Genomic DNA, 19830 nt, shown 5'->3' with positions numbered 1-19830 from the left:
GGTACACGCACGTGAACTGAAGGAGGGAGGGCGCTTTCATGAGCGGTGTAACCGACTTGCCGTTGCTATTTCATTTTAGTCCGTATACTAACAGGAATCGAATCGGTCAGTGGATGTGTATATATAAGTATACTTGTTCCGTTCGCTGCAAAGAAGCTTATCTTCTTTGCGAAACACTCTCTTACTTTTTACCAAATCGTCGAAGAATTCGCGGTGCGGTGTGCGGTGTCTCGCGAGAACTACCCGGTGTGTATGTGCAATGTGCGCGTTGTAAAACGTGAATTTTGCGACAGCGAGTTGTTCAAATTTAATTAATAATATATATCAAAAATATCAAGAGATGTTTTCACTGTCAATTTTAGTTCCTGTTATTTCGATCTTTGTGTGACATTTATTAAATGTTAAATTAATTGAATAAATTGGATAATTTAAATATTTATTTATTATATCTTCTTTGTGTTTTTTAACGTTATTACAATGGCGGATACTATATCGACGATATCAGTTAATCACAACAATGGAATAAACGTTGGACACATGGCCGACAAAGATTGTGTAAGTATTTCCATACAAATACAGATAAGACAGCGAGACAATAATTGTATAAGCAATTTAAATATTGCTTAATGTATCTATAATGTATGTTATATAATTATATTAAAAATATAAATACATTTCTCCCTTTTAAATGTAAAAGTTCATTAAAATATGATCGCTACTATTTCTTTTATGATATTAACACATAATCATCCAATAATAGTTATTAACAAATAAAGCTTAAGTCCAGAGAATAATTATTTAATTATATTTATATACAAGATATTTTTTAAAATTATTTAGATATATAGAAATAACATTTACAGAATTTGACTGTATCTTTGAAATATTGAACATTTTTTATGCAAAATTTTTTTGTGCAAAATATTTAAATTATAGTCTCTGCTCTAAGTCTTCTTACTAAGTATACATATATAGTATACATATTATATACATATAATTGATACCTGATAAACGGGTTTTTATTTGTTGAATCTTGTAGAAACCAGTTTATTGACCTACCGCAATCTTGCAATTTAACTCTTGCTCGCCACGTTCCGGTCCAGTGGACTGCTAAATGTTTTTCGATTTTTTAGTTTTCACATAATAACATATAATTTTCTAGTTTCCTTATAATAAGTTCAATTTAAACTCAAATCATTTTCTTGAGCTGATGATATTACCATAAACATCTTGTTCAGACTCTGTATTTCCAATTCTTACATTACAAGCTTAAAAATATTAATTAGTATGAAAATAACGATGCGATAATGTCGAGCAGTCTTACGGACCGGAGCATGGCGAATTAAAAAGTCGAAAATAAGCGTGACTAGCTAAAGTTAACGTATTCAAACTTTCGACGTACTTTTGGCTTACGTAATAATTTTTTAGCATGCGATTTCTATTATACACGGATCTGCGTAGACAGATCTCTTTAGTACTTGATTCGACATTCAAATAAAAATAACCGCTGATGAATCGAGGACATCTTAATACTCTAAAATAAACCTTCACTTTTTATATTCGTAGGATTCTTGAAATTTCTATCAATTTATAATCTTGCTTTAAAAGTATGCCGTTTTTTAAATATATATTTATATTCGTATATACGACGATTTGCACGAGAGAAATGCAATGTTTTTTTTGTGATTTAGAAGTTTTTTTTGGAAATGCCTCTCTCTCGACATTTCGACATTTTATTTCATGCATTATATTTTATGTAAATGAAAACTTGGCGCCGCTTTCAAGAATTTATCGGCTTGTTTTGGTCCGAAATGTTAATACTAGAATTTAAAGTTTAATAAATTACTGCCAGATAATAAAAAATTAAAATTTCTACACACTGCGCAATACAAATTTTGCAAGGAACAAAGATTAATAGTAAATTGCCAATTTTTTCATTAGATATCGTGTAACTGTTTTCGTTACCATAATTGCTGTGGCGTGTATTTTATTATTATGGTCTTTAAAGTCTAAGGTAAATAAATTTCCGATTTCTATGGCTTATTGTTAGATATAATTTCACTAAACGCCGAATCATGATTGAAATCGAACGTAATGGTGCGAGTTTTATGCAATCAGATCGTGACCCTGCATATATTAACTGTTCCGCGGAACAGTCGGAAAGTTTCGCGTTGAGAGAGAAATACGTACATTTCCCGTGCGTGTTACCTTCTATATAATATTTTATCGTTTTCTCGACAAAGCGATACGTATGAATAATAAAACGAAATCCAAGAAAGACCGAAAATATCGCCGCGATGAAGAGGAGCAGAGATGACGAGCCATGATGAATTTATTTTGATATTCTTAATTCGGAGTAATACAAGTGAAAACTGGATTGAAATATTTGTGATACTTTTTTGTATTCGTTGCATTAAATATTGAATTAATATTTAATTATCTGTATATATACATGAGCTTCCCATTTTAATCGATCCACTTCTCCGAAATTAAACGAAGTATAAAATTGCGATTTTCTCAGAGTAACATGATTTTTTTAAAGAGGATACATGTTTGTAAAAAGAAAAATGCAATTTGTACACCATATGAACTCGAATCAATGATCAGAATTGTTATTAATTATATTGTTCAAAAATTACCGCTTTTCACCACGAGATAGCACCACGATATTATCGTATTATTGATTATTTATAGTACAGAGAGTGCGGAAGTCTGTCCGCTGGGTGAAATCTGCCGCGAACCGTCTCCGGGCGAATTACATAAAGCTTTCGAGTTTTATCTTTCAACACGTTCGTGCGTCGTGCGGATAGAGGGATGTCAATCGTCGAGCGACTCAGCCGCGAAGTGCCGCGAAGGGGGTAGCATTCCCGATGGCGATTCGAGCGTGACGTGTTTTCACGCGCGGTAAACACGCGATTTAAAAGGATCCTGCAGAAATGCGTGTTGGCCCCGTTTAAGACACACGCCGCATGGAGATATAGTCCCATTTTTGTAGTAAGTAGTTTCACGCATGGAGTGATCGAGCACGTTGCCTCCAATCCGGAAATGCTCTGAACCGGAAGTTAATGGGACTAATGGGAGTAGAGCACGCGATCTTATCGGCAGCAAGAAACGCGCTAATCAGAATTTGCGATCCTTGCTTCTGTGTGGCGACGTTAGATGGCGCCACATACCCTGTGTTTTGACCGTGAGGCTGGTACTTTTTTTTCAATATATAAATAAAAAAAAGTTTGACACTTGGAAAAGTGTTAAGTGCAAATCCAAATATAAATTAATATGATTATTAGATTATTCCTACATTTTGATAGGATTTTAATTGAGAATTTACAGATATAGACAGACTCGACTGAAATTTTGCAAAGGAAAAGAAATACGGGAAGATATTCGATTTTTATGTATTAATTTGTTGGTTTTTACGTTTATATTTTTTTAAATGTAATTCGCACGACACTTTTTATAATTAGTTTTTAAATAACGGCCTAAAAAAAATATATATAAAAGATTAATATATATAAAAGATTAATTACTTAATTATCTATTGGATTGCAAAATGTACGTATTTGGCATTTTTCTAGGCGGAACTAACAGCTAGTGCGATATCTTGCAAAAGTCGGGGACCACTCTAACTGGGTCATACTAGCTAGAAATACAGTTGATAGGAGAAACTAAATTGCTAGAAAGTAGTCAGCTAAGCTAGAAACCTTACACTGTGCTCTAGTCGATCAACGACTGGAAAATCTTTGATAGAAATACCCGGCGCACGAAGTTAATTGCGAATTCTGAGAATGTTTAATTGCAGCAAAAAAGAAAAGGAGTCTTTTCGAAGTCTTAATCTTTCGATGTCGGTCTTGCAAGATATACAGAGCATAGAACCTGGTTTTACAAGTTAACGTCACAAAAATTTAAAGAGACAAAAAAATTTTCCAGTCAGTCTAATTTAATACTTGATTGAACGATCATTAGTTATTTCTGTCGATATGATTAATTCGTTTCACTGATTTGATTGTACGCGTTGCTTTAATAAAACTACGATTACACTATCGCAGCCTCTCCACGAGAACAAATAAAATAATCGCTTAATTCTTATCGCGTCGTGATGACTCGCAACTTCAAAGGTCATAGGGCAATCCCGTATCCCGTCCCGTTTCAAATGCATCTCGGAGAACGTAGAAAAAAAATTTGTTTGTTAATCGTGTTAACGATTCACGTTACAGGATATCGAGCGCGGCGAGGCCCGTTTCGCAGGGGTATCCTCGGTGTCGGCGTCGACGTCGCCGTCGGTCCCGGCGTTGGCATCGGCGCCGACACCGCTGCACGAGCACAACGCCAACAGATGTGACGCGTCGAGGGCAACGTCCGGAGTGGGGCGCGTAGCGGCGGCGAACGCGCCGTCAGGTACGCACCAGGACGCTCAGCAGGCTGCACGTGCCAGCGCGAGCGCGAACGCGAACGCGAACGCGGCACCGAGATCGGAGGGAGATCTCGACGCGAGTAGAAGCCGTTGGCGAGCGATCGGCCGGTTCCTACGACGCCTGACTTTCATTATGTTGCTGATGGCAGCCGCGTTCGGAGCAGTGGCCGCAGTAGTGATCTACATGGGCCCGATTTATCTCTTCCAGTTGCTCATTGTCATCTCCGTCGCCTACTTTGTCGCCGGCGGTCGCTTGAGATGGTGCTATGTTGCCCTTAGGACAGCCCCTCGTGACCTCAAGTGAGTCTCTCGCAGAAGATTTTTGTATCCTATATCCTATATCCATTTACCGCTGACCGATTCGTTGTTATATAAGAAATTAACGTCATCTCATTGAAAGATGAAATTCCATTCAGTGATTAACCTTATTAATTGTCTCATCGACTTAATTGTCCCGAACGATATTATTTTCCTCATTCGTTGAGCAAAACACGCGGTATTTCCGTGAAAAATAAGTGAAAGAGCAATATGATATTCCGTGAGAAAAAGATTTATTTATTTACGAACTGTAAATCGTATAAAAATTGTGTCTTTATAATCTTCAAAACTGCGTAACAATAATCATGCACGCAACGAATCGTCGTGATTCAGCTGACGTTGGATGCTTAAATTATCGAAGGCCACGCCACTGGAGATATGCGGGAAAAGTAAGGAAAGATAAAATACCTTCATGAAGTTTCTTCTCGCGCCACATCACTTTAGTGACATACAGAAACCGAACATTGGCGTAACTACTTACTCCACTCTCTATTCGGAGTCCCCTTATATAAGGTCACATGAGATATCGATATACAATACGATATGTTTATGCAATGCATTTATCAGATTGACTTTTATAGCATCTCTCTGCATACAGATTATTCCACAATTTGCATCTAAAAGCTTCACGAATTTACGTAATCCATTTAAACTGAGCAACTCTGTTTTAGTTTTTATATTCTTTCTTACAAAGATGATTGAACAGGAATAAGCTAATCTTATTTAAAATTTTCTATTATTAAATTGGGAAATAAGGTGATGAATATTAACAATTGCCGATCATCGATTTACGCAATTCCATCGAATGTATGTACATGCGATTACGTTTATTTGAACACAAAGGCAGAGAATCAACATATGCAAATTTCGTGAGCATGCAACAAAGAAGATAACATAAAAAATGTATCTCTTTTTTATTCTTTAATCGTTCTTTCTCGGATTGATTCATTTATTAATTAAATTCGACAAATAAGTCATAAGATATTTTTTCCTGTCAAGCTCAACAGGAAAAATGTTTAATTCATACGAGAAATGTTTGCATCGTGTTAATAGAAACTTACATACAAGATGCAACAGAGAAAAATATATATACTTATCTACGAACAATGAGTGAATTGGAAAGGTTTGAGACGCGAGTGTCTATAATTATCTATCACGCAACTACGAACAGAAGTAATTAGAAGTAATTTTATCTTATGATGAGTACGTCGTGGATTTTTATTCAGTCTTCACAGATATCGTGTTCCAGACGCGAGTAAAAGACATGCGCGAAAAAATATTGGTGTCGAAAGATGCTCTTCAACTTTCACCGGAAACTTAATGTACAAAGCATGTTAAAAAGCAAAACATTAAGGAACTGGCAGAGTAAATCGAAAAACGAGGACGTTGGCCGAAATAAGAAAGAGCAAAAAGTTTATTTTAATTCGTCATCGTTTTCGAGTTTTAACGATGCAATATTTTTTTTAATTTCACCTTTTTTTAAAGAATTTTATAAAAAGAAGACAGTTCAGAAATTGAAGCAAGAAAAATCTAATCATACAGCATAGGTTTTGATAATCACACACACAATCGTGTCAATACATAATTTTCCTCTCAAATAAGTCTTAAATAAAGTTATTTACGTGGCACAAGTTTAGTCGCTGTGATGTATATAAAATAACAAGAGTTATATAAAAGAGTTCGCGTGTACACTTGCATCTTATCTCTTATATCTTTATCATTATCATATAATGTTCATGGAATCGTGAAATATATTCTTAAATACACAGAAGTATACATCAGGATGTACGTAAGGAGGAAATAAGAAGTTTACTTATAGTTTCTTTTTAAAATACTTCCGCTAAGCAAATGTTATTTGTTTGCATTCTACTTCTCCCTCATCTATAGTAATATGACATGTATCATCAGTATTTTTATAGAAATACCGAGATACTCATTTTACCAAGATGTTTATTTTATATAGCAGAATTCATAAGAATTTATAACAAAAAAAATTACAATGTTTTCTTCTTTTTATTTATCATGTATAACATGCTAAATAATTATGTTTTATTTATTTACAGCTATGTCGATAAAGTTTCCCCACAGATTCTTAATCTCATTGAACGTTCATTCGTTCAATGAGAACAAAGTTCGAACGTTATGAAAAAAGGGACTAAAAAATTATAGAAATAAACAATTTATATTCTAATGTGTACTTTGCTTTCGTCTCGCTCCATACGTGCGTATGTCGTGAAGATGCGAGTGAAGATATCAACAGGGAAGTGTTTGCCGCGCGTTTGCCCCAGGGATTTGGGTCTTTCGACGATATTTTTCATCCATGGTTGCAATCTATTACCGTGACTATGGCCATGACTGGGATCATACATTTGACCGTGGTCATGGTCATGGTCACCGCCGTGTTTGAGATCTAGGTCATGATCAAAACCGTAGCCATCAAATTTCAATGCCTTTCGCAACTCTCAACACGAGTAATCAATGAAGGTTTATTACGAACTAGCTATATTGTCGATTCATATCATTTTAATAAGGAAACAATGTTATCAGATGTATTTATTAGGAGATATGCATGTGAATGCTTTACAGCATATGTGACTAATATCAAAAGATTTAAGTGTGGAAGCTAAAAGTGATTTTGAACGTATATGCTCGAAAAGTATAAAATATAAGAAGATAAATAATATAAAAAGAGGAACAGATTATTCTCCATTATATTTTATAACTTGCTATTTTAAACTTCCGCACTGCTGCTAAGAAACCGTCATTCTCTTCTCTTGACCTCGAGAAGATAACGGAATTTCCTGGTTGCAATGGTCATTCGTGTAATCGCCCGTACTAAATAATTATGACTACACGTGTTTGAGAGATTTATTATCGAGAAATATCAATCGAGAATTATAGAATAAAATAGAACAATATATCACATAAAGTAATAGTCATTATAAATGTTTTAAATTTATATTCTATTGTCGATATATCTGAATAAAATTTCCTATAAAGTAATTATTTTCAGTGGATATTGCTTTTTCATTTCAAACATTATTATACGAACGTTAAGAGTTTTAAGCATAATGGGATAAAACATTTTCTTGATCATAAAGAATATATTAGTTATGGAAGTTGTTTTTCTTGAGCATCTTTTATCTTATTTCAGAGGACTTCTAGGATATGCTAGAATGCTATGGTCAGTACATTCTCATGAAAAGAAAAACAGAAATGTCGCCGATATATTTAGACAATATGTCAATCGTCATCCTAATAAAATCTGTTTTATATTCGAAGATCAAGAATGGACTTTTCAACAGGTAAAAACTTATTTTTACAGAAGGAGGATAATATTTTTATCTATAAGCCCCATGTTTTATTCAATAAAAACAGATTTTAAATTTAACTGATATTTTCTATATTTATAACATATAAATAATTTATTGCAAAATTAACGAGGCCTCATATAATCCTGAAATTGGCAGGTTTAAGAACTTGAATTAATTCTTTACCGCGCTTTTTACTCTGAGATTTTTATTACGCTTGCGATAGTAATTTACTCGATCAATTGATTGATTATTTTAATTACATATAAATGCATTATATTTTTAAGAAAAAAATTGTGATGAAATCGCAAATTATATAAATTTTCCAAATCGTTTTATCAGCATTTCTCATATAGTATATTTTACGATTCACAATGTCGATTTTAATAACTGATTTTCTAGTTATTTACGTTATGTATGTGCAGTCTTTTTTACATATAATTTATACACGGAAAAAAATGATGTCAGGTGTCAACAACATCATTTTTTGTATCAACAGCGTCAGTGTTATTGAGATAAAATTTATTGATGCAACACCATCAATATTAATGAACAAAAAACATCAGATAATTGTTTTAATAATTTAAATATTTGGTCCAATAATATCCAATTGAATTAATTATTTATGCTTGTGGCAGCGACGTCGACGTTTAATTAAAGCAACTTTATTTTTTTTTCGTGTACGTATACTACATAACTGTATATAATTCTTTCACAGATAGAGGATTTTAGTAACAAAATCGCGACAATATTTAAAACACATGGTTACAAGAAAGGAGACACGATTGCTTTACTGTTGGAGAATCGGCCGGAATTTGTTGCAATTTGGCTAGGTTTGACCAAACTTGGTGTGATAACGGCTTTGATTAACACCAATTTGCGTAAGAGTAGTCTTGTGCATTGTATCAATATTGCAAAGTGCCAAGCGCTTATATATGGCACCGAGTTTTTTGATGGTAAGAACACTAATTAATCTGATATTTATTATCCGTTTTTTAACTTAGAATTATATAAAAAACACAGAAATCACGTTCAAATGTAGAATTAATTTTTTTCTGCTAATTGTTACTTTTAAACAATTTTTCGAATATTTCAATAACCGTTAATTCCAGTAAACTGTGAATTTCAGCTGTGACAGATATCGTCTCATCGTTGGATGCTAAATTAACGTTGTACAGATTCGGAAATCACCCAAATGCAATGTCCGTCGGATTAAAAGAAAAAGATCTGAATGCCACGCTGGTGGACACACCCGCTACACCACCGGCAGTACAAGAAAAAAGTGGTTTTCATGATAAGCTTTTGTACATTTATACCAGCGGAACTACAGGTCTGCCCAAAGCAGCTGTTATAACTAATTCGAGGTAAATTCGTACACACAAGTTCTGGCTATTTTTCTTAAAAGAGAGTTTCTAACGCATTTCAAAAAGAGTTTTGTGGCCATTGTATATAAAAAATAGGAAAACAATTGGAATATAAGATTCACATTTTTATTGCACAAAAATAATTTAATCCCAATCGAGATCAATTTGTGTCACAACACAATTCGATAGAAGCCTCTTGAGATGATATCTCAAACGTTCAAGAAAACGCTCGAAAAGAAAGAAACGAAAAGATTTCTAAAAGATTTTTTTAGGTCACGCAAGCTTGGAAAATTTCTATCCACAATTTTTGGAATCTCCAAAATTTAAAAAATATAGCGACAGTTTTGCAGAAATAAAGTGAAACAAATGATATGTATCTTTTACAGATATACCTTTATCACAAGTTCAGTTGAGTTCATGGGAGTCTTGCGTAATTCTGATAGAATATATACGCCATTGCCACTTTATCATACGGCTGGTGGAGTAATGGCTGTAGGGCTAGCTTTGGTATATGGTCATACAACAGTTATTAGGAAGAAATTTAGCGCCAGCGCGTACTTTGCTGATTGTAATAAATATAAATGCACCGTGAGTATAATTTTCTATTTGTTAAATCGATTGAATAATTTTAGATGTTATAATAATTTATATTAATTTGTTCCGTATAGCATAACACATAATATAAAATTAGTATTTCTCGTGCTTCTATTTCATGAATTGTATCGTCTTGCTTTGATTTTTGTTATTTACTGGTGAAACTGAGGTTGCGTGAGCGTTAGATTTGTGTAAAATTTTGGGAAATATCAGGTTGGTCAATACATTGGCGAGATGTGTCGGTACATTTTAGCAGTACCACCTAAAAAGGAGGATCATGAACATAGTATTAGAATGATTTTCGGTAACGGACTAAGGCCGCAGATATGGGACGAATTTATAAAACGATTCAATATTACACAAGTGATCGAATTTTACGGTGCAACTGAAGGCAATTGTAATGTCAGTAAGTATTGTAAAATATTTAGTTTTATATTTTACTTTATATACATTCTTTATTACAATAGCCAATGTTCCGAATATTACTATTTTTATTGAAATAGTTTTCAAAAGTATGATAGAACTAACATAGGAGCGATAAAAAATGTGTATCTTTCAGTGAACATTGACAATAAAATGGGAGCAATAGGTTTCTTTTCAAGAATTATCCCATCGGTATACCCCGTTTCTTTGATTAAAGTGAATGAAGAAGGGGAACCTATACGCAATTCTAAAGGACTATGCCAAGTCTGTGAACCAAGTAAGTTGATAGAACAATATTACACATAAATATATATAATTGATATTTTTGCCGTTCGTGCTAAAACCCATAATACTGTATAAAAATTTTAATAAATGAGATTACAAAAGCGCACGAAGTAAATTTTATTAGAATATAAGAGTAATGATTTTCTTATGACTTAAGTAAGAAGTTTATTAATTAATATTAATGCTTGCATTATTTTTTTCTGGTGTTCTACGTACGTCATAACTTAATCGTTCTGACTTTCATTTAATAGATGAACCTGGTGCATTTATCGGAAAGATCTCGCCAAACAACCCAACGAGAGCATTTTTAGGATATGTAGATAAAAAAGCTTCTGAGAAGAAAGTAATTTACGACATTTTCACAAAAGGCGACTCTGCCTTTCTATCAGGTAAAATTTGATATTTATTATTTATTAAATAAAAACGAATTTGGACATATATATTTCCATTAACTTAGATATTCATTTAGTAACAAAGGAAGAAAGTAATTCGTAAATTTCTTTATGGGCTCAATTGTATCTATAACACAGAATTGTATTTATCAGAACTCAGACATATTTGTGAATTTGATTATAATTATTTAAGGAGACATTCTTGTTGCTGACGAATTGGGATACTTATATTTTAAGGACAGAACGGGAGATACGTTTAGATGGAAAGGAGAAAATGTATCGACTTCTGAGATTGAAGGCATAGTCAGTAATCTCATCAGTTATCGAGATTGTATAGTATACGGCGTGGAGGTAATAATAACTTTTACTATCTTTTCTTGAATAATTTTATGTAAGAAATATAAATTGTATATATTTATAATGATAAACTGACATATTGATATAATAATTTTCAATAAATTGAATAAAAATTGCAATATTATGTATAAGCATGATTTAATAACATTAAGTGCTGGTCTACAACCTTGCTTTAAAGGATATTTAAGCTCTAAGCCGTAAGAAATTGACCAATCACAATGGAATGTGAGGAGAATACTCGACTGTGATTAAATACCTTTTAAAGCAAGGTTGTAGACCAGCACTAAGGTGAGAATGATTATCGACAGATTCAAAGTGCTGAAGGCAGAGCAGGAATGGCAGCAATTTATGATCCAGACGGGACATTGGATTTAAATAAATTAACAGTCGACATCAAAGAACAATTACCTCCTTATGCCAGGCCGCAATTTGTTAGGATTCTGACGAAAATTGATCTCACAGGTATATTTGTTTATGTATAAATATCTTGAGACTGTTAAAGTCTATAAACTGTGCGAAGTTTAATCAACGAGATTACGATCTTGTTTGATAAGACATGCTTATAAAATCAGTATTAAATATGAGCATAGGTATAAAAAATAAGCATTATATATTCTTATAAAATAAGTTAAATATTAAGGAATTGAAGAAAAGCAAAATCACGAAGTATGTCTGATTTTGTTTGCACTAACTTTCGAAATACATGAAGAAAATATGTTAATATATTAAATTAGGTCAGATAGAATAAATGCTAAATATCCTGTTTGCAGGAACATTCAAATTGAAAAAGAAAGATCTCCAGGAAGAAGGATACAATCCGTACAAGGTTCAAGATAAACTATATTACTTAGACGCGAAGCTTGGTTATCAGTTATTAACGTCAGAAGTTTACGATCAAATTCTACAAGGAAAAGTCAAGTTTTAAATATGTTATCTGGAAAAAAATGCAAACTATGGCAATGGTTAATATTTTACAAAATGATTAAGCAGAATTACATGGCATTGGCGCATTTCAGTGGATTGCAACTTACAATTAGTTGTATCTGTACCAAGCTTTTGCTCTATCTGCTGAGCCTGCAGACAGTATGGTGACAATATATTCATAGAAATTTTGAAGGGATCTATTAAACGATATGACAACAGGTGGTTGTTAATGTAAAATGTAATATAAAAAAGTAGATATTGTATAATCTGGATATAGCTAAAAACTGTTAAAACTGTTTATTCAAATAGATCTCCCTTGAATGTGCAATTAGTAGTTAACAAAATATTTTTGTTTCACTTATGCTCTACATTTTTAAATATCACTTTTAATTTTTTCTTACTGTTTCAACACAGTATTTTTTAATGTTTCATGTTTATTTCATCATTTGGTTATATCCAGATCATAATGTTTCTAATTTCATGCGATTCATGTTAATATTTGTATTGTTTTATAAAAAAAACTGTTGAAAATATAATAAATTTTTATATTACAAACGATTGTTTGTTTATTTATGCCAAAAAGTTTGCAAGAACTATATAATAAATAAATAGTTTTAATTTTCTTAAGGCAATGGATCTACGAAATGTAATATTTTCATACTATAAATTATTGTAATTCGACATGTACCGAGATATATTTTTGCTCCATATTTAATTATTCGTAGATTCGTTACCTCAATAAAAAAATTTCTCATTGACTCACCGATTCGATGCGCAACTGGCGGAGTTATGCAGCCACGTAGCTATGGTGATACTGTAACATACAAACATAAGATTTAAATTTAAAAAAGCGCTCAAAATTATTAACATTTGAAAAGTTAATTCTTACGCGTCTCTAATTCGTCTTTCAATAAAATATTTAGCAATACAATTATCTGTTTATCGAAAGAAAAGATCTTTACAAAATAAAATTTTAGATAACTTCTCTTTCTTTAATTACTTTTAACTTATCGAAATTTAAATTAAACAATTCGAATAAATAGAAACAAATTATTAATTTTATGTAGCTAAGAGATGATACCTACCCCAAGGTTGCTCCGCCGCGGCGCCGGTGCCCGATGTCTCTCTCAGACCTCCTCCTCCTCTCAGGACGTCAGGGGCCTCCTCCTTCTTCTCCTCCTTCTCTCACCGCACAGGACACTCGCGAGAAACACTCGCGGATAATAAACTACAATCGCGCGTGGACTAATCATCAGTAAAAGTCTTTTTCGCGCGATACTGTACGGCACTCCCGTTTAGAAAAGTCCTTTAGTCCGATTACTTGAACGGCACTCCCGAAGCAAACGCGACGAATCGGCTGCGATTCGTTTATTCAATTAAATCGACGGACGCGAGGGTACGTTAGCTTCCCCGTCTTTGGATTTTTATCCAAGCAGAACAAGAGTTTTGCTTGGGTAAAATCCTCGTACTGGGTACTGGGCCTTCCCACCTCGCCAAGGTCGTACCCATGGGAAGGAAAAGTACTTTACTCTGTAATACAATAGCAGCTAGGTAACAATTTTTCGTGCAAATTTGAAGGAGTCGCGACGCCGATTGCCCCGATTCGTTCCGCGTTCATCACCGCGCGTTACGTTAATGCGACGAAATGTTCCAAGGTGTCCGGCAACTTGGCGCGATACTACGCAAGTCGAGCGGACGGTTAATAAAGGCACGCACTTTGTTAATCAAAGATACGCTATTGAAATTAAATATCGCACTCACAGTATACACGTACGATATCAAACTCGTAAATCTCACGAAAGTAAAACTGCATTATTAATATGCACGACGAAGAATCGTGACTGCCGGCCGCTAATTTACGCGACGCGAGGTATACGGAGATTATGAAGCATTCACGAACGGGCGCGATGTATCACGGCGTTACGTTACTCATCGAATCACTCGATACGACACTGTCACTCAGCCCTCTTTTTCCCTACGAAGAGACTCGGAGATAAATCACACGACACGACAATTCCGGCACAGCGTTATGTTCAAAGCACGACACGAGATAAATGAATGCCACATTCGCGATTCGCGAGTTCAGACATGGCGGGACGAGCGACTATCACCCGCGAATATCACAGCGAAACTGCACAAATCGTTCACAATTGTCGTACATACCTTCGCCTCGACGTCTCGAGTGAGTGATTCGCGCGACACGTACGTTATTCATTCCGACAAACACCTTATACACTCGCTAATTGTTGAACGCACACGGCGCGTACTCGCGTAGCAATTATTCCCGCGGCCCGCAAAACGAGGAAGCTCAGGAAGCAGGAATGCCAATCACCGAAACGAGCGCGTTCCGAAAACAGCACGAAGCACGGTGACGGGCGTCGAAATGCGTATGAATATCGAGAGTGCGAACAAACTGAAATGCGCATCCACGAATATAATTTCGTTTTTCGTTCAAAAACAGACACGTAATTCGTTCGTTCACGTAATTCGTTACGTTTACAAATGTTTCAAATTTATCTGTATGTGCTTTTTTATTCCTCCTAACCTCTACTTTACAGAAAATTAACACTAAATTGTATCGTTTGTAAAAATTTTGTCGCAATCGTTCTTGCAGCGCGGTGATCGAGTATATCGATAATATAAAAGACGATAAACCGTCGTCGTCAAGATACTTAAAAATTATAAAACATTCTCTGTTGTTTGTTCCCCAAATATTATTCGTTTTGTTCACAAAATTTTCCATAAAGGCCTATTGTCTCGTATTCGGATTTTTAAATTGATAGGAGATATATATCTTTTATTTGAAATAACCCCAGACAGCACGTACAAAAGCGGGACATAAGACGTCTAAAAGACATCTTTTAGACATTTTTTTAAATGTCTTACGAAAAAATGGCTAAAAGACATATAATATAAATTTATAAAATAAGTTAATATTTATCGATACATGTAAGATATAAATATTAAACTGATCCTCAACCAATTACAATTGAGAATCCTGGAGAACGAATAGACCGCCATGACCGCCATTGTAAAACTCTCGATGGTGATTGGTTGATTACGCTTCTCTGTGCGTGCATCGTCTTTAGCCTATATTCCACAGATTGCCACAAATCGTCCATAATGGTTGACCGAATACTCATTGCTCTGTCAGCTCCGTGTTCGTGTTTCTGAAAACAATCAGTTCACTGTTCACTCGGCGAACCTCAGCGAACCTGTTCCCTTGTTTTTTATTATGAAGCGATATTTATCTCAGTTCCGAGATCTCACGAATAACATTTAGAAACTTTCTGTCCAAACGCACGCAGATAAGAAATATATATATACGTATATAAGCGACGAATTTATAATTCTGTCAACGAAGTGCAGCGATCGTGTATGTCCTCGTTGAGTTTCTCTGGGTGGACTGAAAAACATTTGCAAGCGTTGTAGGTTGTTCTTTGCAAGTACGATATTTACAAACAGCGAAAATGAGCTCGGGTTTTATATCGGAAGCCGAAATCGCCGAAGTACGGCAAAGGCGACAGGAGGAGTGGGACCGTGTACGGAACGCTGATCAGCCTATAGGTTAGGTTTAACGTTCCGTATTTTCTACATATTATACAATGTACAATTGACGATTATACATATCGTACCGCGAACATACATATATTAAAGTAAATTCCATCGATTTCGAGTGTTTGGGAATGATCGATAAATATTTCGTCTTGTTTAACGATTTACAGAGGCTCCGGAGGAACCTTACGATCCTAGATCCTTGTACGAGAGATTACAGGAACAGAAAAATAAAAGGGACATAGAATATGAAGAAGCTCATAAACTGAGTAAGTGAAAAAGTGAAATTGATTTTGCTCGAATCACCAATCTGTGACGAGTTGAACATTACATATACATTTGGCTCCTAATACGGCGCATTGATTTATTATTTTAACTCTCCGAGTGGCAATCAAGTCATTTGTGTCTTTCTCGAATTTTCTTCTCTTTCGAACTGCTCGAAAAAATCTCCAAAAATTACCGAAACTTTAACCCTTCTACTTAAAAACTACATAGCTGTTGTGTCAACAATAAATTGCTAAGTATTTTATTTTTAATGATTTTTAAACAAAGAAACGAGCGCTTCTTAGAATGGACACAAATGTCCCTGGTTGCTACTCGGAGGGTTAATATTGAAGATCACAAATTATTGAGTTACAGTAATCGCTCTTTGCTCTTTACTAATTTATGTCTATGGCAGTTTTTAGTATTTGCTAATGATTTAAAATGATCGAAAGTTATCTCGACATTACAGAAATGTCTGAATACTTTTAATTCCAACATTTTTAATACTCTAAAATGTATTATTAAAATTTAAAATCTTTCTGAAAAATATATCTTGATATACGTACACACATACATATAAATATATTTTTTTTAGAAAATATGATTAAGGGATTAGATGACGATGAAGTAGAGTTTTTGGACTTGGTTGATAGAAAAAAGATGGAAGAGGAACGTAAAAAAAATCTTGAAGAAGAGAAAGAAATGCGTGATTTTAAAGCCGCAGTTGCTTCTCTTCAAGAACAGAAATTAAATGAAAAGTTAAAACAAGAATTGAAGAATCCGCCTGTCAGCAGTAAAAATACTGCCTGTGGAAGGTACTGTTTATATTGAATAAAATTTAAATCTAGAGATGAATTTTTAAATAATTTAATAATCTAATAATGATAAATATTATTCGACTTTAATTATTTCTTTCAGTAGCCGCACTTCGCAGTTAAAGTTGCCCGCAGGCGTCGTCTTGAAACGATCTGACAAACAAAAACAAGGTAAAGTTTTTAAAACAAAAATCTATGAAAAAGTTCTAGAGGTACTCTAAATAATATGTAAATTATGCTAATGTCTTGTTTATGCAGGAGATGCACTTACAGGAATAAAAAGAAAATTATCTCCATCCGAAGATGATATCGATACTAGCAAAAAGAAAGAACTGCATACGTCTGGTACGTCTGTGGCGGATACCTCTCTTTCTAGTCCCGAGTCGAATAAACAAAACGATAAGACTATACCAAATCAAGTAAATGTCAGTAACGAATATAGCGGACTCAAATGTATCGGCATATTACCCGGTCTCGGAACGTATGATAACTCCAGTGACAGTGATTGTAGTTCCGACACAGATCAAGAAACCGAACCAAATCCTTGCGTGTACGATATGCTAGGTCGAAAAAGAAAATCATTGAAAGAGGAAATAGTCAATAAAGAGAAAAGCTGAATGATATGTGTAAATATACATATAACATACGTATATATACATGCCTGTACGAATGTATGTATGTATGATGGGATAACATTTGTGAATATAGAAGAAGAGAAATATTGTACCGCAATTTATTACGTTCGAAACACATTACATTATTATTTGGATATATATATTCCTTCCATTACATCTAGCGAGAACATACCCGCCTAATCTTAATCTATTTGTTATACAAGTTTTAGAATTTGGGCGTTAGTTTCATAATCAGTTTGAACATTTCATGTGTGTCGATCTTAATAGTCATTGATTATTTATTTTTTCATAATTTCACATTTTATAATGTATATATGATCCAATTGTGGCGCAATAGAGAGATTGGTGTAAAATGTATTGTAATATTCGATTCACCAATCAAATAAATAATTATGAAAATAAGAATATATGTATTTTATGCTTTTCCTCGTTGTCTCTGACACTAACATTTACTAAATATTTTGAATTTTGTATTTTGAGTATATTTCTAAGATTTTTTTTTTTAATATTTCGAAAATTACTTTTACGTATGTGAAAGTCACACTATATAACGCTTTATTTCATTCTGTAATTACCCACGCCGATTATCATTTTAATATTTATTGAAATAATTGTTAAATATTAGATGTTAGATAATTACTGTAAAGTTGGCACTACAACGGCGCGACACTGGGTTACTTCGTGAATCGTAATATGACACTCTAATAAATCGTGAACCGTGGTCAATCGCGAAACGAGCAACGAGCCACGAGCCGCGAGCCGCGACGATCGTGCAGAGTCGCCAAGTGCTCCGTATTCCTCGAGATAATTATCGTTCGAAGTGATCGCGTGCGAAAGTTAATTGCGAATATATCGTACAGCATCGGACGTTCCTCGTAATCGCGGACATTCGCTCTGTTACGGCGATGGCGGGATCGTCAATCCGGTGTTGCGCGGCACATCGCTGACACCGGGCGTCGTTTGAAATCCGTTTCGCGCACATCTCGCTGAAGCGCATCGAAAACGCAACGCTCGTACGATCATTGCCAGGTACTTATGTGCATATTTTTTCGGTCCTGCAATTAGCCGCGCCAATTATCATTTTAATATTTATCGAAATAACTTGAATATTAGACGTTAGATAGTTGTTGAAGTTGGCGCTACATATATATCTACGAGTAACTGGTTACTTTGTGAATTGTAATATATCACATTCTAAGGAGTACGCGCATGTTTTTTCGTTCTTGTAATTAACTCCTGCAGTCCCGCATCTCTTACTCTTTTCCCGATAATTCGCTATTTCGACCACATATTTCCAACATTTATTTAAATATTTCTCGAACATTATCTGTTAAACAGCTACTGCGTGGAGATGGCGCTGCGTCATCGGCGATATCGTTGCTCCGAGATTCATGAAAAAGCTCCATAATAAATCTTAAATTATGGTCGATTACGAGACGCGTCGCGACGATCGCGGAATCGCATTCGAATCGCTCCGTCGCAAGTGAATAGGTATCGCGCGTGAACTCACGAATCTCTCGTAAAGCATTGACGGACGCTGGGTCGCAACGTGTTAAATATCGCGAATGTAATCGCCGTTGCATCGACTCCGGTATCAGCAATCCGATCTGCGCGCATGAAGTCCATTGAAGTTCTCTTCACGTGCCGGCGTGCCTCTGCTCGGACATCACGCCACATTTTCTCGCTGAAACTGAATATCGGAAATGCGACAGTTGCGCGATCGTTGCCAGGTATTTATACATATATTTCTTCGTTTATTTCTTCTCTTTCTATTTAAGATCTGACTCTGAATACTGGCCATTGTACCTAAATTTGCTGTTTCGGCCACATTTGATATTTGCTGAAATATTTAATTTGATCAATTACATTTCTACGTTGAGTAGCGTACCGCGTGAAGTTCGCGCCGCGCGCGACGGCGGCGGCGCTCGGTCGTCAATACTTAATTCGAGAATCGCAAGCATCTCTTCGGCAGAGACTCGAACCGCGATCACCGCGAACAGTTACGGCGTTCGTGACGAATTTACGCGGGGGTATCGCGTTTGAATCGCTCCGTGTCTCTCCGTGATCGTTGCTGTCGTATTATAGTAAATCTCGCGCGTTAATAATTATCACGAGAGGAGTGGCGCATAAGTCGTATATTTGTGATAATTGTGGTATCAAACGTACGTAGCGCGTAGACATT

The 19830-nt window shown here is 34.8% G+C and overlaps 2 protein-coding genes across 6 annotated transcripts; both read left to right on the top strand.

Moving 5' to 3' along the window:
• The first annotated feature begins 23 nt into the window (after positions 1–23).
• On the top strand, positions 24–12934 carry Fatp1 (Fatty acid transport protein 1). 4 transcript variants are annotated; one of them, XM_071715153.1, is made up of 13 exons: positions 24–105; positions 506–555; positions 4215–4711; positions 7884–8034; positions 8759–8996; positions 9170–9404; positions 9791–9992; positions 10212–10404; positions 10558–10698; positions 10958–11095; positions 11292–11449; positions 11764–11917; positions 12226–12934. In XM_071715153.1, exons 1-13 carry the CDS (start codon positions 39–41, stop codon positions 12378–12380), a joined length of 2379 nt encoding a protein of 792 aa, XP_071571254.1. In that variant the 5' UTR covers positions 24–38; the 3' UTR covers positions 12381–12934. The 4 variants fall into 4 exon arrangements, 3 of the variants coding, with proteins under 3 accessions (XP_071571254.1, XP_071571253.1, XP_071571255.1); XM_071715152.1 differs by having other exon boundaries at positions 82–246; XR_011719395.1 differs by lacking the exon at positions 12226–12934 and having other exon boundaries at positions 74–246; positions 11336–11449; positions 11764–11904.
• Positions 12935–15535: 2601 nt separating this feature from the next.
• On the top strand, positions 15536–18053 carry LOC139777560 (PSME3-interacting protein). Of its 2 annotated transcripts, none has more exons than XM_071715060.1 (5): positions 15536–15946; positions 16105–16203; positions 16794–17013; positions 17120–17184; positions 17272–18053. In XM_071715060.1, exons 1-5 carry the CDS (start codon positions 15850–15852, stop codon positions 17628–17630), a joined length of 840 nt encoding a protein of 279 aa, XP_071571161.1. In that variant the 5' UTR covers positions 15536–15849; the 3' UTR covers positions 17631–18053. The 2 variants fall into 2 exon arrangements, with proteins under 2 accessions (XP_071571161.1, XP_071571160.1); XM_071715059.1 differs by having other exon boundaries at positions 15538–15946; positions 17117–17184.
• Positions 18054–19830: the final 1777 nt, after the last annotated feature.

Source organism: Temnothorax nylanderi, unplaced genomic scaffold (assembly GCF_030848795.1).
Source record: "Temnothorax nylanderi isolate EJ_2023f unplaced genomic scaffold, tnyl_v1.0 TNYL_tig0154_pilon, whole genome shotgun sequence".
Taxonomy (NCBI): Eukaryota; Metazoa; Arthropoda; class Insecta; order Hymenoptera; family Formicidae; genus Temnothorax; species Temnothorax nylanderi.
This window is presented reverse-complemented; position numbering and strand designations above follow the sequence as displayed.